The sequence below is a fragment of the Melanerpes formicivorus genome, unplaced genomic scaffold, assembly GCF_026170545.1.
Source record: "Melanerpes formicivorus ecotype bairdi unplaced genomic scaffold, bMelFor1.0.p_v2 SCAF_24, whole genome shotgun sequence".
Lineage (NCBI taxonomy): Eukaryota > Metazoa > Chordata > Aves > Piciformes > Picidae > Melanerpes > Melanerpes formicivorus.
The window spans coordinates 7,557,695-7,582,562 of NW_027142376.1; the positions used below are offsets into that span (position 1 = coordinate 7,557,695).

The 24,868-nt window shown below is 46.8% G+C and overlaps 1 protein-coding gene across 1 annotated transcript in view; it reads right to left on the bottom strand.

The window, feature by feature from the left end:
• Positions 1-1,435: 1,435 nt before the first annotated feature.
• The window catches only part of AVL9 (AVL9 cell migration associated), a 40,119-nt gene continuing 16,686 nt past the window's right edge, over positions 1,436-24,868 (bottom strand). The window contains exons 5-16 of the mRNA XM_068152753.1: positions 24,634-24,723; positions 24,206-24,272; positions 23,561-23,601; positions 22,242-22,280; positions 20,645-20,714; positions 17,952-18,487; positions 16,138-16,272; positions 13,824-14,043; positions 11,576-11,693; positions 9,195-9,248; positions 8,870-8,958; positions 1,436-5,989 (exon numbers count right to left, since the gene is read on the bottom strand). Of these exons, the coding sequence (XP_068008854.1) occupies positions 5,895-5,989; positions 8,870-8,958; positions 9,195-9,248; positions 11,576-11,693; positions 13,824-14,043; positions 16,138-16,272; positions 17,952-18,487; positions 20,645-20,714; positions 22,242-22,280; positions 23,561-23,601; positions 24,206-24,272; positions 24,634-24,723 (1,554 nt within the window). The 3' untranslated portion in view covers positions 1,436-5,894. The remainder of the gene's footprint in view (positions 5,990-8,869; positions 8,959-9,194; positions 9,249-11,575; positions 11,694-13,823; positions 14,044-16,137; positions 16,273-17,951; positions 18,488-20,644; positions 20,715-22,241; positions 22,281-23,560; positions 23,602-24,205; positions 24,273-24,633; positions 24,724-24,868) is intronic.

Genomic DNA, 24,868 nt, shown 5'->3' on the forward strand with positions numbered 1-24,868 from the left:
AAACACTGCCTCCACGACTTGCTGCTACTCTGCATTTTCTGTGTTGGTGCTAGATCCTCTCTGCATTGATGTGGTCCAAGATGATGTAGTCCCTTATTTAAAATTCATGTCCTCTTAACAACAGTACTTAAGACTTCTAGTGGCTGTTTGAGCCCTACTTACTATTAGCTCGCTCACTCACACAACTGGGTGCTGCAGTCAGTATTCAACCCAAAGGAAAGGGCTGGCAAATGCAATTCACAAGTCTGAATTTCCATGCATAATTTGAGAGGGACACCGGAGGCAAGCTTGTTGGCATGTGCCTGGAAACGGCCACTAGCAGTCGAAGGACAGAGAGACTTCTGTGGGAACAAAGGCAACAGCTAAACACAGCTCTCATTTCATAAACAGAGCAGGTATGATTAAAGCCCTCACAGTTCTAAACTGCCACCTCACTACAAAGCTTCAGCCTGATACCAGCTTATTAACTTGTGCTTGGCTTTGAACTGCATTTACACTCAGGTTTCAATGAATCAACTTTACACATCCTTCAGCTTTGCTATATTTGTGAAAACTTTGCTGCTTTTCCTGGTAGAGCTACTTTAAATTGGTCCTACGTAGCTCTACTTCCCCCCCTACCTGAAATCATGAGAAGCAGCCATCTGGCCTCTGCTGTTTTGCAAGGCCTCCACTCATTCTCACACTTCTTTCAGTACCTAACTGCAAGTTTGGTTTTCCAAGAGAACCAGGCAGATGTAGGGGGGTGAATCATCAAATAGTTTGGGTTGGAAGGGACCTCCTGTGGTCATCTAGTCCAACTGCCCTGCAGTGAGCAGGGACATCCTCCACTAGATCAGGTTGATCAGTCTTGTCAAGCCCAACCTTGAATATCTCCAGGGATAAGGCCTCAGGGATGCCTCTCAGCTGCTTAAGGCCTCATTGAGCCTGGCCTTGAACACCCCCAGGGAGGAGGCTGACACAACTGCCCTGTGCAGCCTATTCCAGAGTCTCACTGCCCCCCTACTGAGGAACTTCCTTCTAAGATTCCAGTCTAACCCTACTCTCCTTCACCTTCAACCCATTCCCCCTTGTCCTGTCTGTAGACACCTTCATGACAAGTCCCTCTGCAGCCTTCCTGTAGGATCCCTTCAGGGACTGGAAGGCAGCTCTAAGGTCCCCCCCAAAGTCTTCTCCAAGCTGCACACCCCCAGCTCCCTGAGCCTATCCTCACAGCAGAGGAGTATGGGGAATCAAGGAACTTGAGTAACATCCACTATTTAACTGCGAGAAAGGACCCATCTGTGTTTCTTTCTTTCTGTAAATCCAAAGGCTACTTCTAATGCTTGACAAAAATTGGGGTCAAGACCAAAGCCAGTGCAGAACCAGAGCTCTGTGCCTGCTTTTTAAGGTCAGCCTCTCCCCAACTCTAGTATTAAAGACTCAAAACGCCATGAAGCAATTTGTCACACATCTTTAATCACAGCACAAGGATGTAGTGTTTCTGCCTTTAATGAATACTCTGTGTTGCCCTTCTGAATGAAAACTAAATACCTGCAAGAGAGTAAAATTACACTTCAGGAACAACATGATGTAAATGGATCTTTCAGTGGGTTTGCACAACTGCCTGCATGGGGTTGGATAAAAATTCACCATTTTAGAGACCTGCGATCATTTTCTAGACACAAGCTTCACCTAATTCACAGCTGAGTGCTCCTCCAGGCAGTTAGCTCCCTCCTCCTGGAAACTGCAGTATACCAAACCATTCTCAGCTAGGTACAGGGGCAGTGACAGCAGAAGTTTCCCAAGAGCTCACTCTGGCAGAGAACTGGATGTGCAGCAATCTGGATGCGCTCAGCATCCTGGGTTGGAGTAGACCCCCCCATGCATGTGAACCATTTACTGTCCCAAATAAAATCCCCATCAACATTTTACACTTCATACCTAAAGCTTTCACCCCCTAAGAGAGGTCTGGGACCTACTAAGGTTTCAATCAGTTCACAATAAGCAGCACCCAGAAGGGAGTAAAAAGTCACACTAGAGGGATCCTCTTGTCCTAACTCTGCAGAAATCCAGACCTATAACCAGCTGAAATGGCAGAGAAATGGCAAGAAGCCTGCCAGGGGATGATGAGCAGCTACCCCTCTATGAAACCCTGAGGCTGGAATGAGTGTCCTGAAATAACACAGCTTTTTGAGCAGGCAGAATTTGAAACAGGCTGGATCTATTTTTCAAGCAGCACAAGATTAAAAAGAGACCCCTCAAAATAACAACCCAAGACATCAGCTGTATGTTCAATGATCAAGCAACAGTCTCTGTGCTCAAAGCCCACATCCACGCCTTCGCTTTCAGAACGCAATGCTGCCGCGCTGGGTTCTCTGCTTAGGAATAACGTCCATGGGAAGCAGAAGCTTGCTCAGGCAAAATACAAAGGTGTTTAAAAAAAGATGTACAAGGTCAAACAAGTGCCATGTACCAGAGCAGAGGTGTGAAGATGAGAAGTGTGTTTGTGGTATTTCAGGAAAGGTGTCGGATGCGCACAGGAGTTCAGGGCAGGACATGAGAAGCGTCGATGGCAAATGCTGAACGTGGAGTCAAATGAAATAGTAGGTCAACAATTCTTAGTCTGGTGGGGAACTTGTATCTCCTGTCTGTGCTCAATAGGCAGTTCCTCACACGCTGGCACATACTAAAAGCAGAGGCTGATGGAGATGGAGAGGTGTGCTATTGTGTGACCTGTAAGTCAGCTCATGCTGCACACCACCAGCCAGGCATCTCTCTGCGACATACAGCATGGCAGAGCTGGAACAACAGCTTCACAGCTCCCCTGTTAGAGGCACCATCCCAAATTCATCTGGGACTTGGGTGTTTCTTGCAGTGCAGGAATGGATGTCAGGATTGTGGACATGGGAGATGATTGCCTGTCTTGCTGAGTAAGTCATAATCCTTGCAGTGGACATTTTAAGACAGAGGGGAGGAAAATAAATGAGCATTTGGATTTGCACTGGATTTAACTAAAGAGGTTACAACCACTAAGTCAAGAAGAGGACTGCTTGAGCTTAGATGAACTTCAGTGGCTGCATGCATTCCTAACAGCCCAAAAGTAGTTTTAAGCAAATATCAAAGAGCAAATATAGGTGTTAATGAAGGCCACACATTATGGAGAGAGCTTCATAACCCCACCCACACTGTGAGTTTTAATCAGTGGATGAGTTTAAATCCCAGTCCAGCTTGCTAGCAGGATGCCTGTTCACAAAAAGATTGAAAATGTATGCAAATTTCTTATTCTAACATGTGTAAAGAAAGGAAAACACAGGAGTTTCATGCTGGCTCCACAACAAAGACAGCTGGGACAATGAGAGAGACTACAGAGAAAGATCTGCCTGGTCCTCCTGCCCCTAGGAGAAATGATGTGAAGCAGCCTAACAAAGTCCCCATACAAAACACCAAGCAGCCATGCATCACCTCAGTATTGGAGAGGGCACCTCGTTCTGCCTTTCCTCAGATGAGTCTACTAAAACCACCCCCAAATCCAAAGGAGTCAGCTTTCTAACAATCTCAAAGCTCCCTCACTGGCCCAGGCTTAAGAGGAATGCAGAGAGCTCACAACTCAGCTTTAAATGTGGGGCACAGAACTGTACAGAAACTACTCAGGTGAGGAGATAACTGAGACAAGGATATGGAAAAGGCATCCTTGAAGGTCCTGTTTCTGTACCCTGTCCATGTAAATCCCAACCACTTGCCTGGCTCCTAGAACTCACCATTGTGACTTTCCCTAATGTACCTGAAGTTGGAGTTAGTTTTACAGGTGTTTAAATCCTTTATGCATCTTTATTCAGCCTTCACTACAATCTGAAGCCTGACCACTTAAATCCCAGGCAGCCACTTGACAAGTGATTACTTCTGATTCTTTTCTTATCCCCGTGCTGAATCAGAAAGCTCTAGCCTCATCATGAATAAATGCAACACTGGTCTTACTTCACCACAGCTCTTCTGCATATGAAATATCCCTTAGTCTTTGAAAAGATTAAGGTATCTGTTACAGAGCTGTGGAATGAAACAGAAAAGAGCATCAGAATATTGAGGAGACACAAACACAGCCACAGACCAAGGAGCAGCAGTTGCAGTTCTGCACCTTTCACATTTTACTTCCATGTCAGAAGCAGAGAGGTAAAGGCCCCTAAGGGCATTTTTGCCCTTCATAAATGAGGCTACTCAAACTAGCTGTATACTCTCAGGTCTTCCACAGCCACTGGATCTCATTGGTACTGGGAAAAAAAACATAATCATGAAGGTTTTTAAACCAGATCCTGTGTTTCTGAATTGCTGCTTGAAGCAATGAAAGGGAAACTGAAGTTGTTGGCCAGTAACTACATGATACAAGTGTGGGTTTGCTATTTGCCTTTAAAATGCACCCAAAGATCTTTGAACTTAATTGCTTAAACCAAATTACATTCAAGCCTTCTTGTTTATCTCTTGTACAGCTGCTGCATTTTAGATGAGGAATGAAAAGAAATAATCATGACTTGAAATCTTGGCCCCAGAAGAGAAGGTGGCAAAACACTGAGAGAAACGAAGCAAGCTTGAATGTTTGACAGTGTAATGTAGAGAATGTTAACAGCTACCAGGTGGGGATGGAGAAGGCATAGATACAGAGGCACACACATGGCCAGAAAGAGGAAATCATCTCTCTGAGACACAGGAAATCAAGGAAGTGGAATACATTTGCATACAGAAGACAGTGCATGCATGTTACATAGGAACTAAAGCATCACACCTCAGCTTTTCACATAAAGCTGTTGGATTTCTTCCCACAAGGATACCAACGGAGCCATCCCAGTCACCCTCTCAGTTCCAGTGTTACTTTCTTTGTGGGGGAAAAAAAGAAGTAGTGTCCAAACAGAACATTCCCTGAGTCAACACAGAAAATGGATAGAGCTGATTTTTGTCTGGAAGAGTCTGCCCAAGTCCGCTGGTAAAGCCCCAAAAGCCAGGCAGAGCTTGCTGCTGTGCTAGTTTGGCTGCTTGGTATTCACACGGAGGTAACTACACCAATGGTGTTATTACATCCTAATAAAGCAAGGCCTCACAAAGCCATCTGTGGTCCAACCCCACTTGGGGAGTTGGTTTGTAATGCTCTTCCTGAAGATCTCTATTCAACTGGAAGCCATCTCATTCACACAGCGGGGTCTGAACACAGCCAAAGCATATGCCGAGTGACAGAGGCCTACTGTGTAAGGTCAAGAAAATACTGCTTTTGTAACTGTCACACAGACTGGGGGGCACAAAGAGAGCTAGAGGCAAACTGATGCGAACCACTGTAGATGGCTACAGGGGAGAAAGGAAAAAGACCCTCAAGACAATCTTACTCTGCACCCAGTTTGCAGGTGACAGCAAGAAAGCTCCACCTGGCTTGGAACCCTTTGCTTCCAGCATACACTTTCCTCAGAGATGCTCTCCCATCCAGCCTGAAAGAGGAATCAGTATTTGTAACTCTGCTTATTTCTAACAAGAATTCACAAACATGTGGCTATTTGGTTTGAAAAATATAACTACTTTCCATAAATATATTCAACATCCAAGAAAATGTACAAATCTCAAGTCAAACACAGCTGGCTTGTGACAAGCCCTGTTTGCCAGTGTCTTTGTAAAGGCTCAGTTTTGAAGAAAAGCAGTAATTTTCAACACCACCAGGAGGCTGCAGATGCCTTCCCACTGTATGGAGACACTCAGCATTCTTCCACACTTCTAAGTGAAACTGAATGATAACATTCCAAGTCTGCTTGCAAGCAAGAGATACCTTGGGTTTGGTCCTGGGTAGTTTAGCCTCCACTCCCACACGTTTTGGAGTGGCCTTTTTACAGCTCAGAGAAAGCATTGCACCTGAAATATTCAGCAGCATGGTGAAAAGCCATCACTTAGTCCCCAAGGCTTTGGGTTGACTGTGTGAAAGTGGAGAACCACGATGACATAGCTGATTTTGCACTCGTGAAGGCTCCTCCAACCGACTGACCTGCGGGCACAGCACAAGAGAGAGGAGGTCGATGCTGTTCTCATGACTGAGCTGCTACACAGAGAGAAGACTTATATGAGGAGAGGCTGAGGGAGCTGGGGTCGTTTAGCCTGGAAAAGAGGAGGCTCAGGAGAGACCTCATTGCTCTCTACAACTACCTGAAGGGAGGTTGTAGCCAGCTGGGGGTTGGTCTCTTCTCCCAGACAACCAGCACCAGAACAAGAGGACACAGTCTCAAGCTGCACCAGGAGAAGTTTAAGCTGGAGGTGAGGAGAAAGTTCTTCCCAGCAAGAGAGATTGGCCATTGGAATGTGCTGCCCAGGGAGGTGGTGGAATCACCATCCCTGGAGGTGTTCAAAAAGGGATTGGATGTGGCACTTGAAGCCATGGTTTAGTCAGCCATGAGGTGTTGGGTGATAGGTTGGACTTGGTGATCTCTGAAGGCTTTTCCAACCTTATTGATTCTATGATTCTACAAATCACAGAACCTGTTCTCCAGTTTGGGATTTGGAAATCTAAGCCCAGAGTCTGTGTCAGAAAATATTCCAAGAACCTGAACACAGTAAGTCAGTAGAAGCAGCCTGTGTTGTCCTTGCCCTGGGAGGCTTGCTAGCCTTTGGGCTGAGAAGCTGTTCCCTACCAGCATGTACAGCAGCAAAGAGAGCAGAAAGACCTCACAGGAGAAGAGAGGAAGCAGCAATTTTTGGCAAAACTTCTGCAGAACCACTCTCAGATTCTTCAGGGGGTGAAGTCCCATTGTCTAGCACTGCCAGGTGACAATGTGAGGCTGCCCCTGGGCAGGTACAAAAAGTGCTTTCCCAGAAAACCTGACTGCTGCAGAACTTGCAGAAACTCACACAAGGTCTTGCTCTGATCTCAACCACCTGTGGAAAGTTTCAATCCAAGTGACATAAACATGAGACTAGCCAGGGTGGCTGTCAAGAGGAAGGGGACAAGCTCTTTTCAGTGGCACCTGCTAACAGGACAAGGAACGATGGATACAAGCTGGAACATGAGGAGAAACTTTACTGTAAGGGTGATGGAGCACTGGCACAGGCTGCCCAGAGAGGTTGTGGAGTCCTTCTCTGAAGACTTTCAAAGCCAACCTAGACATGCTCCTGTGTGGCCTGCCCTAGGTGATCCTGATCTGGCTGGGGGGTTGGACCTTATGACCTCTGGAGGTCCTCTCCAACCCCTGCCATACTGTGATTCAGTGCAGAAGAGGCTTTTGTGCTCTAAGCATTTCCAGATTACATGAGAGCTTGTACCTGAACATCTCTCTACTCATGTTGTTCTCCAGCCCACACTGGAGAGGGATTTGACACCAATTTCCTTGTCTAGCTGCTTTTCCTTCCACTCTTACACTATACAAATGGTCTCAACCAGCAGCCTTAATCCTCAAAATGTTGCTCTGTTTTGTGTGTGTGTTATAAATACACTTGAATTCAAACTGAACGTGGATGAGACACAGGATGCTTTTCTGACAAAGAGATCATAGAATCAATAAGGTTGGAAAAAGACCCCAGAGATCACCAAGTCCAACCTACCACCCAACACCTCATGACTAACTAAACCATGGCCTCAAGTGCCACATCCAATCCCTTTTTGAACACCTCCAGTGATGGTGACTCCACCACCTCCCTGGGCAGCACATTCCAATGGCCAATCTCTCCTTCTGTGAAGAATTTCTTCCTAACCTCCAGCCTGAACCTCCCCTGGCACAGCTTGAGACTGTGAACTCTTGTTCTGCTGCTGGTTGCCTGGGAGAAGAGACCAACCCCTACCTGGCTACAACCTCCCTTCAGGGAGTTGCAGACAGCAAGAAGGTCTCTCCTGAGCCTCCTCTTCTCCAGGCTGTTGCGGGTTGAGGGGAAGGCCTCAGCCTTCTCCCCCCAACAAAGTGAAGGGAAAAAAATCACCACAGCTAACCACAGCCAGCTGAGCAAAAGAACACTGTATTTACAAGCTGTTCAGGAAATGCAGGGGGATATACACACAATTTACAGTATTTACAGTATATACACAGAAATATACAGCAAAGTCACACAGGAATGAGATCCCCTCCTCTGCTGAGGAGGGTTCCCCACCCCTGTACCCCCTTCTCTCCCCTTTTTCCCCAGAGAGGGTTAGAAAGAGAGGAAAGGATCAGTGGTTAATTAAAAGCAGTGACAAATTAGAGCAAAACGTTAGTAGGTTTTGCAGGCCTCAGGCTCATCAGTCCAAGGTCAGTCTGGCAGAACGCCTAGAAGCTGCAAGCTGCGAAAGGAGGAGGGAAAAGTGCAAGACTGCCCCAAGTCTCTGCTGGACTCAGAGCTTAAGGTTGCTTTCTACCAATCCACCAATGAAATTCGTTTAGCCCTGTCCTTTGTTTATAAAGCATTCACCCATGGTGTCCCTTTCTTAAAGGCACAGCCTCCAACGGTCACATAACAACCCCAGCTCCCTCAGCCTCTCCTCACAGGGCTGTGCTCCAGACCCCTCCCCAGCTTTGTTGCCCTTCTCTGGACATGTTCAAGTTTCTCAATATCCTTCTTAAATTGAGGAGCCCAGAGCTGGACACAGGACTCAAGGTGTGTCCTAACCAGTACTGAGACAAAGGCACAATAACTTCCCTGCTCTTGCTGGCCACACTGTTCCTGATGCAGGCCAGGATGCCATTGGCCTTCTTGGCTACCTGGGCACACTGCTGGCTCATGTTCAGCTTCTGTCAACCACTACCCCCAGGTCCCTTTCTGCCTGGCTGCTCTCCAGCCACTCTGTCCCCAGCCTGTAGCTCTGCATGGGGCTGTTGTGGCTGAAGTGCAGCACCCAGCACTTGGACTTGTTGAATGCCACCATGAGATGGCTTAGCTGCAGCCTGGTTTTAAGGGAATTCCTTACCTACAGCCTTTCCTGTCTGCACAACATTCCTGCTCGTAGAGACCATCACATTTCCAATCTTCTTCCCACGTTCACTGTTTTGCACAGAGCTAAACAAGAGAGATGTTGAAGACTGTTAGTTGACTGCCTTCCTATTACTTCCAGGTGTAAATAAAACCCAGGGTTCAAACATACAACAAGGCACACAGAGATTTACATGTCCACCCAGTGGAGTTTCATATAGATGGTCAATTTCAATCACTATTCTGTTCAGCTGATGGCAGCAGCAGTTAGGAAGGGATTGAAACCTGACCACACTTAACAGAGCACAAATCAAGGTACTTACTGGGACAATCTTAACTTCACATCTGATACAGAGTACTGTCCCTGGAATGGGTGGCTAGAAGGGGAGGGAAAAAAAACACAACAGGAAAAGCATAAGAATTTTTTGTAATAGAATCAAGCAGGTTAGAAGAGACCTCCAAGATCATCCAGCCTATCACCCAGCCCTATCCAACCAACTAGACCATGGCACCAAGTGCCTCATCTAGGCTCTTCTTGAAGATCTCCAGGGACAGTGACTCCACCACCTCCCTGGGCAGCACAATCCAATGGCCAATCTCTCTTGCTGGGAAGAATTTCTTCCTAACATCCAGCCTAAACCTCCCCTGGTGCAGCTTGAGACTGTGTCCCCTCATTTCTGATTGCCTGGGAGAAGAGACTGACCCCCACCTGGTTACAACCTCCCTTCAGGGAGTTGTAGACAGCAATAAAGTCTCCCCTGAGGCTCCTCTTCCCCAGGCTAAACAACCCCAGCTCCCTCAGCCTCTCCTCACAGGGCTTGTGTTCCAGGCCCCTCACCAGTTTCATTGCCCCTCTCTGGACACATTCCAGTGCCTCACTCAACATCTCTCTTGAATTGAGGAGCCCAGAACTGGACACAGGACTCAAGGTGTGGCCTAACCAGTGCTGAGTACAGGGCACAATGACCTCCCTGCTCCTGCTGGCCACACTATTCCTGATGCAGGCCAGGATGCTGTTGGCTCTCCTGGCCACCTGGGCACACTGCTGGCTCATGTTCAGCTGCTGTCAACCAGCACCCCCAGGTCCCTTTCTGCCTGGCTGCTCTCCAGCCACTCTGTCCCCAGCCTGTAGCACTGCATGGGGTTGTTGTGGCCAAAGTGTAGAACCCTGCACTTAGCCTTATTCAATCTCACCCCATTGGCCTCTGCCCACCCATCCAACCTGTCAAGATCCCTCTGCAGAGCTCTCCTACCCTCCAACAGATCGACACCTGCTCCTAACTTGGTGTCACCTGCAATCTTACTGATGATGGACTCAGTCCCCTTGTCCAGATCATCAGTGAAGATACTGAACATGGTGGGGCCAGCACTGGGCCCACACAATTATTAGTTGTACTTCTCTCTGTGGCTTACAAACAAATAAATATAAGAATCTGCAGATATCCTGCTATATCAGAAGCTCAGTGACCAGAGCCTGATCTAGTTGAGGATGTCTCTGCTTACTGCACAGGGGGTTGGACTGGATGGCCTTCAGAGGTCCCTTCCAACCCAGACCATTCTGTGATTCTGCAACCACCCAACCTTAGGTTTGTTATGAACTACTGTAAGGTGCTTTCTGTTCCCAGACCAAAGGCACCTCCTTCTAGACACACAGAGCAAATAAAACAGAAATAAAGATCCCTTAAGTAGACCAAAAGAGCTTTGTAGGTCTAAAGAAAAAGCTTTCTTCAGACTACAGCAGCTGACCAAGCAAAAGCACACAAAACTCCCTGCAGTGCAGTAATAGCCCATGCTACACAAAACACATGCACAGTCAGCAGGGTTACCAAGCCTGGCATCATCTCATCCTCCAGCAAAAACACACAGAAACCAACCCAAAGGGAAAATGATGCAACACAAACCAGCCAGCTGCCCTTCATCCCCATCAATGACAGTCCTGGACAAGGGATTAAAGGGCTGGAGCACCTCTGCTGTGAGGACAGGCTGAGGGAGCTGGGGGTGTTCAGCCTGGAGAGGAGAAAACTCCAGAAGGACCTTAGAGCTGCCTTCCAATACCTGAAGAGAGCCTACAGAAAGGCTGCAGAGGGACTATCCATGAGGGTGTCTGGAGACAGGACAAGGGGGAATGGTTTGAGGCTGAGGGAGAGCAGGGTTAGGCTGGAGCTTAGGAAGAAGCTCATTAGTAGGAGGATGGTGAGGCTCTGCAGTAGGCTGCCTAGGGAGGTTGTGGATTCCTCCTCCCTGGGGGGATTGAAGGCCAGGTTGGCTGAGGCCTTGATCACCCAAATCTAGTTGAGAGGTGTCCCTGCCCATGGTGGGGAGGTTGGAGGCGATGATCTCTGATGTCCCTTCCAACCTGAGCCATTCTGTGATGACCCTTGGAAGCAAGTAACCAAAGTAGAACCATTTAAGGACAATTCCTGAGGAATGGCAAACTTTGAGTAGCTGGGGACAGCCAATGATCAGCTTGAACCAATTTCATTTCTCTTGACTCTGGATGGTTTTTTTTTCTTCATGAAACTACAGCCCATAACTAGAGGAAGGTATTGAAGACCAGAAGTACTTGGGTTTCTGTACTTAGAAGTGAAACCCCTCAGGGTTTCATGCAGGAACAAGGGGAATGCTCTGATTCCACAGAGCCATGTGCCTGACCACACATTCTAGGAGCTCACCAAGTGAAATGCTCAAAAATAGGTTTCCTTACCCAGAATTGACCTCTGCAAGAGCTGGATGCTTGTTGCTATTCCACACTCTGTAGTTGTGGGTATTTTTCCAGGCTGCTACAAATGCTGTCCCAAAGTCTGATAAAATCTTTTCATTGTCTGATAAAATAAAGATGAGACTTTTCAGCAGAGAGGCAGTACAAGACAAATTACTTTGCTCCTTATAAATGTTTCTAGGCTCTTATCAAATCCAAGACAAGTCAAAATCTAGTACTGGGAACTGGGCACCTCAAGAATGGAAAACAAACCATTTTGGAAGTGCCTCAAACACACAATGCCAAGACAAGAGGAAGAACAGAAAAAGGAGGGAAAAAAGATCTCTTAAACCCCACTTTTCTAAGTAAAGAGCTCAAATGGGGGAAAAGAAAGTCCTTCAAACACAGGCCTCTTGGCTTCAGGAAAGGGGAGAGAAGAGGCACATAGCAACTAAGACTTTGCACTGAGCTTGGTCAGATGCACTGGGCTTCTGTGTTGTTATTCACTTCAATTTAGTAAACACCAAATCCACTCCAAAACTGCAGCATGAGCTACAGTGGAATCCCCTTCAAAACACTGAAGGCCAGAGGGAATCATTTTAGAGCCAGGCAGGGAAATAATGATTTCCCAGAAAACCCTGACACTTCCCATCAACCAGGTAAGCATCTTAAAATAGCAATGGTATCAGACAAAGAACATCTTCTGGGCTTTAAAAAGCAAGCTGACAATTCCATGGTTTAGAATAGAATAGAATTAGCCAGGTTGGAAAAGACCTTGGAGATCATCGAGTCCAACCTGTCACCCAACACCATCTCATCAACTAAACCATGGCACCAAGTGCCTCAGCCAGTCTCCTCTTAAACACCTCCAGTGGTGGGGACTCCACCACCTCCCTGGGCAGCACATTCCAATGGCCAATCTCTCTTGCTGGGAAGAATTTCTTCCTAACATCCAGCCTAAACCTCCCCTGGCACAGCTTGAGACAGTGTCCTCTTGTTCTGTTGGTGTCTGCCTGGGACAAGAGACCAACCCCCACCTGGCTACAACCTCCCTTCAGGTAGCTGTAGAGAGCAAGAAGGTCTCCCCTGAGCCTCCTCTTCTCCAGGCAAATACCACAGAATGAGTTAGTTAACTGTTGCCAATAATCATGACAGGAGTTAATGTAACAAGGTCAGTGCTGGGCAAACTGCACTGTTCCCACAAACACAACAACTCTTCCAGTTACATTCCTGCACAAAAGCTTAGCACATAAAGAATTCCCTCTGAGGCAAGACCAAAGGAAAAACGACTGAGGTCCAGAAAGCAGCAGCACAGAGGCTGTAGCCTCTAGATGCTCCTCACTTATGTGAATCATAGAATTGTTAGGGTTGGAAGGGACCTCAAGGATCAGCCAGTTCCAACCCCCCTGCCATGGCCAGGGACACCTCACACTACAGCAGCTTGCTCACAGCCACATCCAGCCTGGCCTTCAAAACCTCCAGGGATGAGGCTTCCACCACCTCCCTGGGCAACCTGTGCCAGTCTCTCACCATCCTCATGGGGAACAACTTCTTCCTAACATCCAATCTGAATCTACCCACTTCTAGTTTTGCTCCATTACCCCCAGTCCTATCATCCCCTGACACCCTCAGAAGTCCCTCCCCAGCTTTCTTGTAGCCCCCTTCAGATACTAGAAGGCCACAATTAGGTCTCCTCAGAGCCTTCTCTTCTCCAGACTGAACAGCCCCAACTCCCTCAGTCTGTCCTCATAGCACAGCAGCTCCAGCCCTCTGCTCATCCTGGTGGCCCTTCTCTGGACACCTTCCAGCACCTCCAGATCCTTCCTGTAACTGAGGCTCCAGAACTGGACACAGTGCTCCAGGTGGGGTCTCACCAGGGCAGAGTAGAGGGGGAGAATCACCTCCCTTGACCTGCTGGCTCTGCTTCTTTTGATGCAGCCCAGGCTCTGGTTGGCTTTCTGGGCTGCAAGTGCTCACTGCTGGCTCCTGCTGAGCTTCTCACCCACCAGCACCCCCAGGAAAGGAAGAGGAAAGTTTAATTAAATCAAGGAGAAGGAGACAGTCAAAGTGTCTGTAAGGCTGTGAAGCAAAAGTTAGTAATAAGCTTGTCAAGGAATACCAAGAACAGCCAAGCACAGACAAAAAAGGCAGCCTAACCCAAAACATTAGGGAGAGAGATTTGGAGGGATAAGGCCCATGTTTAACTCAGAGCTTATTGCACCCCCCCAACCCCTACACAACAGATCACTTCTACCTGGTTGCAGCACAGCAGCAAGCAGGGCATGAAGATAAGCACTGAACTGAGCCCTGATCCACTCATCTCCTCCTTCCCATCCAGTGCCATCAAGGAACACATCATCCCTGTTCTCAGTGACGTGCTTCACCAAGTAATCTGCGAATCTGAGGTCAGCAGTGGTCGGGTTGAGGATCTTGCGGAGTTCTGGATCATGGATCTGGACCTGAGCATCTTCTATCTGTTTGGAATAATGCCAAGGGTAAACACTCATCTAAACAGAACTGCTTGCATGGACTATCACAGAGGCCTACTTAAACCCAAGCCCCCAGTCTCCCACAGCAGCAGGAAGAAAGAAATAATGAATGAACTGATTGATACTGCTCTGACCCAAGGAGAACCTGAGCAGCTTCCTGGCGCTTCCTAAAGGCTGCTAACCTGACAGGATTTGGCAGGGGATGTTTGGAGCCTATATGTAGCTTCCTGCAGGCTCTCTGATTCAATTCAGTTTCTTCACTTGCTTACCTATATGCAGCTATCTTAGGTTGCCAAATGTTGACCATGTAGCTGTACCTAGCTGCTAAATCAGACACAGTGTTTTCTTCAAGACCTTTTTTCTTTACCCCCCTGGTTAAATCCAAAGGAAGTCAATAGCAATCTGCTTTATTATTCATCTGTATCTGCTTGGCTGTAAGCACTGATTATTTTTGAAGACCTTATTACAAGGTCAGAAAAACACCCCCCCATGGCATGAAAAGTACAATTACAGCAACCACTGAATCATGGAATTGTCAGGATTGGAAGGGACCTCAAAGATCAGCCAGTTCCAAACCCCCCTGCCATGGGCAGGGACACCTCACACTACAGCAGCTTGCTCACAGCCAAGCCAGCCTGGCTGCAAAAACCTCCAAGCATGAGGCTTCCACCACCTCCCTGGGCAACCTGTGCCAGTCTCTCACCATCCTCATGGGGAACAACTTCTTCCTAACATCCAATCTCAATCTACCCATTTCTAGTTTTGCTCCATTCCCCCCAGTCCTATCACCACCTGACACCCTCAAAAGTCCCTCCCCAGCTTTCTTGTAGCCCCCCTCAGATACTGGAAGGCCACAGTAAGGTCTCCTCAGAGCCTTCTCTTCTCCAGACTGAACAGCCCCAACTCCCTCAGTCTGTCATCATAGCAGAGCAACTCCAGCCCTCTGCTCATCCTTGTGGCCCTTCTCTGGACACCTTCCAGCACCTCCAGATCCTTCCTGTAACAGAGGCTCCAGAACTGGACACAGTGCTCCAGGTGGGGTCTCACCAGGGCGGAGTAGAGGGGGAGAATCACCTCCCTCGACCTGCTGGCTCTGCTTCTCTTGATGCAGCCCAGGATGTGATTTCCTTTCTGGGCTGCAAGTGCACACTGCTGGCTTATGTTGAGCTTCATACCCATCAGCACCCCCAAGTCCTTTTCTCAAGGACCTTCTCAAGGTTGCTCTCAAGCCAGTCCCTGCCCAGCCTATATCAGTGCTTGGGATTGCCCCGGTCCAGATGCAGGACCGTGCACTTGGCCTTGTTGAACCTCATCACAGTATCACAGTACCACCAAGGTTGGAAGAGACCTTGAGGATCATTGAGTCCAACCTGTCACCACAGACCCATGACTAGACCATGGCACCAAGTGCCACGTCCAATCCCCTCTTGAACACCTCCAGGGATGGTGACTCCACCACCTCCCCGGGCAGCACATTCCAGTGACGAATGCCTCTCTCGGTGAAGAACTTTCTCCTCACCTCCAGTCTAAACCTCCCCTGGCACAGTTTGAGACTGTGTCCTCTTGTTCTGGTGCTGCTTGCCTGGGAGAAGAGACCAACCCCTTCCTGGCTACAACCACCTTTCAGGTAGCTGTAGAGGGCAATGAGGTCACCCCTGAGCCTCCTCTTCTCCAGGCTAAACAACCCCAGCTCCCTCAGCCTCTCCTCACAGGGCTGTGCTCAAGGCCTCTCCCCAGCCTCATTGCCCTTCTCTGGACACTTTCAAGTGTCTCGATGTCCTTCTTAAACTGAGGGGCCCAGAGAGAATAGAAACTTTCAAAGTGCCTCAACAAATTCAAATATTGAAGAGAGGAATGCAGTGAAAAACATAACTTAGTTTTGTCCAGCTGCTCTAATGCTGCCCTAATCCACATCACAAAGTTAATAACCTTCCATGTTTAAGAACTTATGTCATAGGGAAGTGGTTCAAAATTTGGGCACAAATGGGAGACTTGACAGCTGTATTTCAAACACAACCTCTGCTTTTCCCCCCCAGTTCCCTTCTCTAGGTCAAGAAGCTCAAGAGCCAAGAAGCATACTTCCACAATTGCATCACTCAGATGTTTCTGCTGCCGGAACAGGATATTGGTGGCCCCCGCCACAAAGCCGCGGACTGTGACATCTGACAGGAGGTGATGCTGCTGCAGGGCCATGTATGGCAAACAGAGGTACCCCTAAAGCAACACAGATATTCAGACAATTAACAGAAGGCCAGAAATGAGGAAAGAGAAAATAAAAAACTACTTCTATTCAGATTTTTTTTCCCAGAATGAACCTTCCTTCTTCAAATCTTGGCTGTGATTCATAGAATCAATAAGGTTGGAAAAGACCTCAGAGACCATCAAGTCCAACCTGTCACCCAACACCTCATAACTAATTAAACCATGGCTCCAAGTGCCACGTCCAATCCCCTCTTGAACACCTCCAGGGATGGTGACTCCACCACCTCCCTGTTCAGCCCATTCCAATGGCCAATCTCTCTTGCTGGGAAGAAACTCTTTCTGTGGCTTTGCTCCATCTGCAAAGCAAAGCAACCAGATTCCACAGGAATTAACATTTTGTTTCCAAGACTTCTGCGCTGCCTTTCAGTCTCAGGACTGAAACTGATACAGAACCCAAAGGACAGGAATCGAATGTGTTTAAAAGGCAACGGAGTAAGCAGTACAACACACGAGTGAGATCTCAGGTCAGTGCAGAGGCAAGAAGTCAATGGAAATTAAGATTTGCCTCTCCACTTGCATATCATGATCCTGAGGCACAGAATGCAAGACAGCTACAGACTGTTACCCACATTATGTAGGTAGAGGTTTCCAAGCTCCAGAGATAGCAACCAATTTCTCCTAAGCACATGAGTGCCCACTTTAAGAAAGAGCAGGACAGGAAGCAATCCACTGTGCTTTTTAGCCACTGCATGCCTGGGAGTCAATCTAGTAGCCTATATTCCAATTAAAACAAAATTCAATTAGCAAAGGCTTTGAGGCAAGCCATTGAGAGGTTACTCAGAAATGGCTTTTTACATAGAGGATCAACATACCCCTGAGGTCTAACACACTGAAGTCTCACTCCAGCTGTTCAATTGCACAAGGCAATTTATTCTCTAGCAGAAGCTCAGGAGGGCTAAGGACACAGTGGGCAGAAACCAAGAGCACATGCACTTCATCACACAGGGCATGGCAACTAGAAACACATGGGAGAAAGGAGCACAACCACTCCCTTCTGTTGTATCAGACACAGGGAGGGCCTTCCAGATGACAAGCTCTTATCAACTGCAAACAAACAGCCTGCATCAAAGGAGCAATGGTGCTTGGAAAGGAATTAGCCACCTAAAATGGAAAGCTGTCAAAAAACATGGCTCAAGAATTTATATATACATTTAGAAATACATTATCTACAAATTAAGAGGGAAAAACTGGGCTGAAGTGTCAGCTCAGTCATAGCTTTCAAAATGCTAGCTTAGATTAGGGTATCTAAACACTTCTTAAGGACTCTGATCTTGCCCCATCTACGTCAGATCCATTCTCCAGAGTAAAAGTGAAGAGTAGTTACTGACACACACACCATTTATTAAGCCCAGTGGGGCTGCAGGTTACTACCAGTGGAACTGCAAAGAGCATCTAGGTATGCAGAGATATGTATGGAAAGAAAAGAGGAGTGCTTGTGTGCGTGGGCACATGCCTCCCAGACACGCACTCACACTTCCCACCTGCCTAGGAACACAGACACTTGCCAGAGACTGCACTTACATGTTTTGTAGAACCCTACTGTCCATGTGGAGTGGGGTAACCAAAATTATTGGCCACTTCTGAAAGAGAGATGTCTGTGAGTTAGCAGCTATCATGAAGAGCATGTTTACCTTAGTGAAAATGGCCAGGGGCATACCAAACTGGTCCTCCTCCAACCCAGATATCAGTCCTGGAACAAGCACTGTGTGTCCCATATTGGCCTGGGGCTGCACAGTGATGGGAAGGCTTTCTGAGCTCAGGCCTTTGCTTGGAAGATTTTCAGCCTGTTGTGATGCTGCATTGTCACGCTTTTCCTTCAAATTAGACTCCTCCAAAAGGTTAGTGTCCAAGGTCTCCCAGTCGCTTTCAGAGGACGCCGGAGAAGCGTGGGAAGGAACTTTCAAGCGCTGCACAGTACCACTGGAAGAGTGAGCTCCGTTGCACGTCTTCTCTGACTGGGAGAAAGGCACACTTGCTTTCTGACCTTCCAGTGAATGGTCTTCTGACATCTTCCTGTCTCCCATTCCCAAGATGGCATTTGAAGCAGCAGCAGACACAGAACCATCGTTCTCTAACCGCGGCGTGTTTTCCTGCGAGCCAGCATCCTCTGATACGCTCTTCCGTGGCCTGTACTGCGAGCAGTCGGTGAGACCGTGTTCAATCATACCTGCAAAATGAGTATCAGCAGCTCAACAGAAACTGGAGTGACTTCTGTTGAGGAAAATCAACCAAGTGCTCTTGTGTGCAGGGTGGCAATCACATGTTTTAAAACAACACTACTTTGGGAGCAACATGTTAAAAACAAACAAACAAAGGGATTGGTGCTGGGCCCCATCCTGTTCAATATCTTCACTGATGAAGGGATGAGGGGATTGAGTCCATCAGCAGTAAATTTGCAGATGACACCACATTGGGAGCAGGAGTTGATCTGTTAGAAGGTAGAAGGGCTCTCCAAAGGGACCCTGACAGGCTGCACAGATGGGCAGTCCAACAGGATGGCATTCAACAAGTCCAAGTGCAGGGTTCTGCACTTTGGCCACAAAAACCCCATGCAGAGCTACAGGCTGGGATCAGAGTGGCTGGAGAGCAACCAGGCAGAAAGGGACCTGGGGGTACAGGTCGACAACAGCTGAACATGAGGCAGCAGTGTGCCCAGGTGTCCAAGAAGGCCAATGGCATCCTGGCCTGCATCAGGAATAGTGTGGCCAGCAGGAGCAGAGAAGTCATTCTGCCCTGGACTCAGCACTGGTTAGGTCACACCTTGAGTCCTGTGTCCAGTTCTGGGCTCCTCAATTTCAGAAGGACATTGAGCCCCTTGAATGTGTCCAGAGAAGGGCAGCGAGGCTGGGGAGGGGTCTGGAGCACAGCCCTGTGAGGAGAGGCTGAGGGAGCTGGGATTGTTTAGCCTGGAGAAGAGGAGGCTCAGGGGAGACCTTCTTGTTCTCTACAACTCCCTGAAGGGAGGTTGTAGCCAGCTGGGGTTGGTCTCTTCTCCCAGGCAACCAACACCAGAACAAGAGGACACAGTCTCAAGCTGCACCAGGGGAAGTTTAGGCTGGAGGTGAGGAGAAAGTTCTTCACAGAGAGAGCTGTTAGCCATTGGAATGTGCTGCCCAGGGAGGTGGTGGAGTCACCGTTCCTGGAGGTCTTCAAGAGAGGAATGGATGTGGCACTTGAAGCCATGGTTTAGTTAGTCATGAGGCAGTGGGTGATAGGTTGGACTTGGTGATCTCTGAGGTCTGCTCCAACCTTATTGATTCCATGAAACCAACCACAATAAAACCTCACAGTTTCTATTCTAAAGAATCTGCCCCAAAGTTTTTGCTTTGAGAAGCTGGGTTAGAAGCTAAGAATTAGCAAGGTTAGAAGGTCTAGATTTGCTTTGCTTGCTATCTGGGGTGGGGTTTTTGGTGTTGGGTGTTTTCTTTGGTTGGTTGATTGGTTTAGGGTATTTTTGTGTCTGTTTTTTTTGTTGGGGGTTGTTTGCTTTTGGGATTGTTTTGCTTTGTTTTGTTTTTTTCTATTGAAGAGTCTATGCAGAAGGAAGAGAGAGGGGTTTGGGTTTTCTATTTATTTTCATGTTTTTAACTAACTGTTTGATGTGGACATAGTCCATGAAGCAGGTATCACAGGATGTCACAGGATATTAGGGGATGGAAAGGACCTCTGGAGATCTGCCAGCCCAACCCCCTGCCAGAGCAGGACCACAGAATCTAGTGCAGGTCACACAGGAACACAGCCAGGTGGGTCTTGAAAGCCTTCAGAGGAGACTCCACAACCTCTTTGGGCAGCCTGTTCCGGTGCTCTGGGACCCTTAGAGTACAGAAGTTCTCCCTCATGTTGAGGTGGCACTTTTTGTGCTGCAGTTTACATCCATTGCCCCTTGGCCTGTCATAGGGCATGCAGCTGACAGGGCATCTTTCCTGACACCCAGCTCTCAGCTATTGATAGACATTGATTAGATCTCCTCTCAGTCTTCTCCTCTCCAGACTAAACAGTCCCAGGTCTCTCAGCCTCTCATCAGGCAGTGCTGCAGTCCCTTCATCATCCTTGTAGCCCTCTGTTGGACTCTCTTCGGCAGATGCCTGTCCCTCTTGAACTGGGGAGCCCAGAACTGGATGCAGTATTCCAGGTGGGCCCTCACTAGGGCAGTGTAGACGGGGAGGAGAACCTCCCTAAATACACATACAGGTCACCCATTCTTCAGGCAACATACCCACACTAATTCTCTTGGCACATAAGTGGTTTTCCAAATGAAACAGTACAGCCAGTCTGACTCATCACCAGAAAGCATATAAAAAGATGTCCAAACTTCTCTTCTTACCAGGAAATAATGACAGGACAGTCATCAGAGCTCCAACCAATCTATTTACTGGAGAAATATAGAACAGCACCTGGTGGCAGAGGGGTGGGGTGTGGTGGGAAGAGAACATGCAAGAGAAGAGAGGGGAATTAGGGAGGAGGGAATGAGAGAAATCAAATTGCACTTAGGCATGACAATGGCAAACAGAGCACATGCAAACTATTCAGGGCACTGCTTTTTAGGTTATTTTAGAAAGGCTGCTTATCCAAAAAGCAGCTCTTCTACCAGTTCCAAGTAAATATTTCCATGTCTTTTGTATCCTTATAGTTTGCAATCCATCCATACATGTGTATTATGTACCTGTCCATCATCCAGATTTTTCTGTCAGGCAGTCTGATATTTCTCCAAAATCGATCCAGGCACTGAATGCCTGACAGAAAAAGATTGTTCTTGGGCATGCCATGTGAATTCCTACTCATTTCTAGTACATTTGTTGTACACCAGAGAGAGGAATTAATCTGTGCTCCAGAATCCTGACAAAAACCTGTGCCAAAACATCTCCTCTAAGAAAATGCATTAAAAGATATGCAGATGAGTGAAAAACAGGAGAAATGCAGCATGCATTCACTACAGGATGAGGGCAGTGGTTTGAAATTAGAGAAGAGGAGATTTAGGTGGGATGTTAGAAACAAGCTCTGCACCATGAGGCTGGTGGGACACTGCAACAGGTTGCCCAGGGAGGTGGCTGAGGCCCCACCCCTGGAGATATTCAAGGTTAGGCTGGACAAGGCTCTGACCGACCTGATCTAGTGGAGGATGTGCCTGCTTGCTGCAGGGGTTGTTGGACTAGATGACCTTTGGAGGTCCCTTCCAACCCAAACCATTCTCTGATTCTATGTCTAATGGTATGGTACCTCAGCTAGAAATAGACTATGTAGATTATCTAGTACAATTTCTCTTTTTCCTGTGTTCAACATCAGTGAATTCAAATGGCAACAGCCACAGAAAAAGCATGGTAAGAAGAGCAAGCAGCTCACCTGAGCAAGCACCTGACACTGAGCCCAGAATTCAGTAGTCTTAAACAATTTCTAATCTGAGTTCAGCCTGACCTAACAGATACAATTCTTTATGTTGTCTCCTGCAGGTGCCCAGGCAATTCAGGCCTGAAGGATACCTCTAGCACTTGTTTCCTTTGATATGCCTATTTAAAACCTGACTCAGGAGGTTTACTTGCTGAATCCCTGTAAATCTGTACCTTTTAGGTGCCAGCAATCCCTATCAGTTCCTTCACACAGCTATCTATTTGCATTGTGTGCAACCTTCCCTGTCTTTTATATGATGTTACACTTCTTTACTCATATTTCATCCCACTTTACTCACTTTGGATGGGATAGTTATAAACAAGGCAGAGCATGGACAGAACAGAAGTCAAGGCACACTTACAGATCCACACACAGCACTTGCTTCTGGCATCATTTGCCAATTTATATATGGATGCAGAATTCTTGCTGAGATTTCAGATACCAATTTGTTTTTCACTAGCACAGTCTACACAGTGTCAAGAAAAAAGCCAGACAATTTCTATTTCAATCACTTGCCTCAGCCTACAAAGCATTACCTTCTTCTCCAGCAGAATCAATTTAAAAAGGATCAAGACCTGAAAAAAACAAAACACAAAAGGAAAAAGTGGTGAGTGAACTAATGCCACTGATCAAAACCACTGTGCAAGCATAACCTCTCTATTCAAGATTTCATGTTAATGACCTCATAAAGAGCAACTGGCCATTGGAATGTGCTGCCCAGGGAGGTGGTGGAGTCCCCATCCCTGGAGGTGTTCAAAAAAGGATTGGATGTGGCACTTGGAGCCATGGTTTAATCGTAATGAGGTGTTAGATATAAGGTGATAGGTTGGACTTGATGATCTCTGAGGTCTTTTCCAACCTGGTTTATTCTGTGATTCTACAACAAATGATCTAATAGATTTGACTAGTGAGAACCAGTGTTCCAATCCTCTCCACGGGAGCACTCACTTTAAAATAGCACAAGATGCACAACGACCTGCACAAACAAGAACTATGTCATCTGAATCACACAAAGCTGCTCAGAAAGAGCATGTTGTCTAAATCCAGAATGTGGAAAAGAAAAAAGCCAAGTGCACAAACATAAGAATTTCTCCCCAGAAATATAGAATACAATTCTGCAAAACACCAAGAGCAGCATTCACTTCACCTAATTCACAGCATCTACAGATGGGGCATCTAGATCAGAAGGGGCTGTCCAGATTCTCTATGCTCAAAGACATAGATGCTTCCAAGGCATGACTGGCAGACAGCTGAAGAGAAACAAAACTGAGTTCCACCCCAAAACACTAAGCAGGTGCAAATGCACCATGAAATCCAGATTCTTGAATCTATCCCTTGATGTCTCTCAGTTATTAGAAGATTCTTTAATGCTCAGTTACTAGAAGATTCTCAGTTAATAGAAGTAGTTGTACCTGAGCTATAGGAAACACACTCAGTTTCATGAAAAAGGAGAGGTGCAAGCACCCTCAGGTTCTGTGATGGCAGAAGCTGCAAAAATTACAAGATACAGAGAAAAATGCTTCAAGTTGTGTCTGCATGTACTTGAGCAATATTCTAGTGTCACATTCATCTGACAAGAAGCAGGAAATAGCAACAAGATCACCACTGAAATATCACTCAGACTCTGGGACAGTGCTAAGAAATCCAGCAGACAGGCAAAACTTCTCAGCCTCTAATTTGCTGCCACTAAGCTATGTGGGAGGAAGGGGAATCAGGAAGCTGTACCAAGAAGCACTTAGGAAACAGTCTTCTTACTGTTAGCTCAGGTATGTCTAGACATGGTTGTTTATGAGTTGTTCACAAAGCTTTTCCTGCACAAAATAAGCACTGTATGTATCTAGCAGAAAATGCCTACCTTATGTCTAAAGTGAAGAACAAGATCCCGAGGAGACAGACCTGAGGTACCAAACAGAGAGCAATCATTACAGATTAACAGCTAGGAGAAACATTAACTCCTTGTTACAATTATCAGAGGGAAGGGGACGTCCATTATGCATTCCTTGTGAACCTGGCTGTTTCAGCAGCAGAACTCAGCAAATTATCTGAGTTGGGGCAAGAGTTACAGTGGAGATAACAACAGTGGGAATAGTTACACTCTGAGTTACTCCTGTTGGCTGCCATACAGCATTAGGGCACAGGGAAGAGTCAGAATCAAATGGAACACATCTCAAATGACAGGTAGGTGAAAAACAGAGCTTCCCACATCATCACATAGTTCCATCTAAAATTGAAGAAGGCACTGTTTCCCAAAAGCAGCCAAGCAGTTGCTTGTCAGACTGGTAAGTCAAGAGGCAGCAGGGCTTTCAGCCTACAACTGACTCCTGTTATCAAAGTACCACTACATTTATTGAAACTCACTAATAAAAATGCATAACATAGTACTGTGCAGGCACACAGACCTTCATCTCTTAATGCATATAAACAAATTAGCTCAGGACAGGAATGTGTTGATTAATGTAACATAACCTCAGCTCCTTGTACAAAAAAACAAGTCACTTACCAAGATAAACTTGTGACCCCTCCAGCAAAGTACTGCCCAAGGAACTATTCATGTGATCATAAAGTTCCTACAGAAGTTAGAATAAAAGAATAAAACCCAAGAAGCTGTGACACATGACCACAAAGGCCACAAAAAATAAAATTTACTTATTCAAAGGTTTCAACATTTTGTTCCAGAAAGAAAGTAAAATTGGATTAATGGCATCAGTGGAGAGCCAGGCTGAGCATCCTGCTCATTCTGCTTCGTTACAAGCCAGAATGGTGACCTTCTGTCAGATTAGGGGGGCTCCTTTTAGTTCATGTTCAGTTATTACAAGGGAAGAAGAACTGCATGATCTGCATAAATGGAATATTCAGGCTAATTAAATGCACTGAAGTCCCTATCATTACACCAAAAGCTTTGCTCTGGGTGGCTATCACTTAAGTTACCTTCAGGATTGAAATCTGTGAGAAGTCTTTTTCTTCGAAGTAGGCATGTGTGATGAGTTGCAGCTTTGCCTGAAGTAACCCATACAAAGGCTTGGAAAGAAAACAAACACAAAAGCAAGTTAAGAAAGCTTATTTAATAACCCATTTTGAACTCCCATCTTCTCCCATTCTTATCCTGCAGCACAGACCCATTATTTATGACAGAGGGCTCATGGAGCAGCACTCCTTAGTTGCT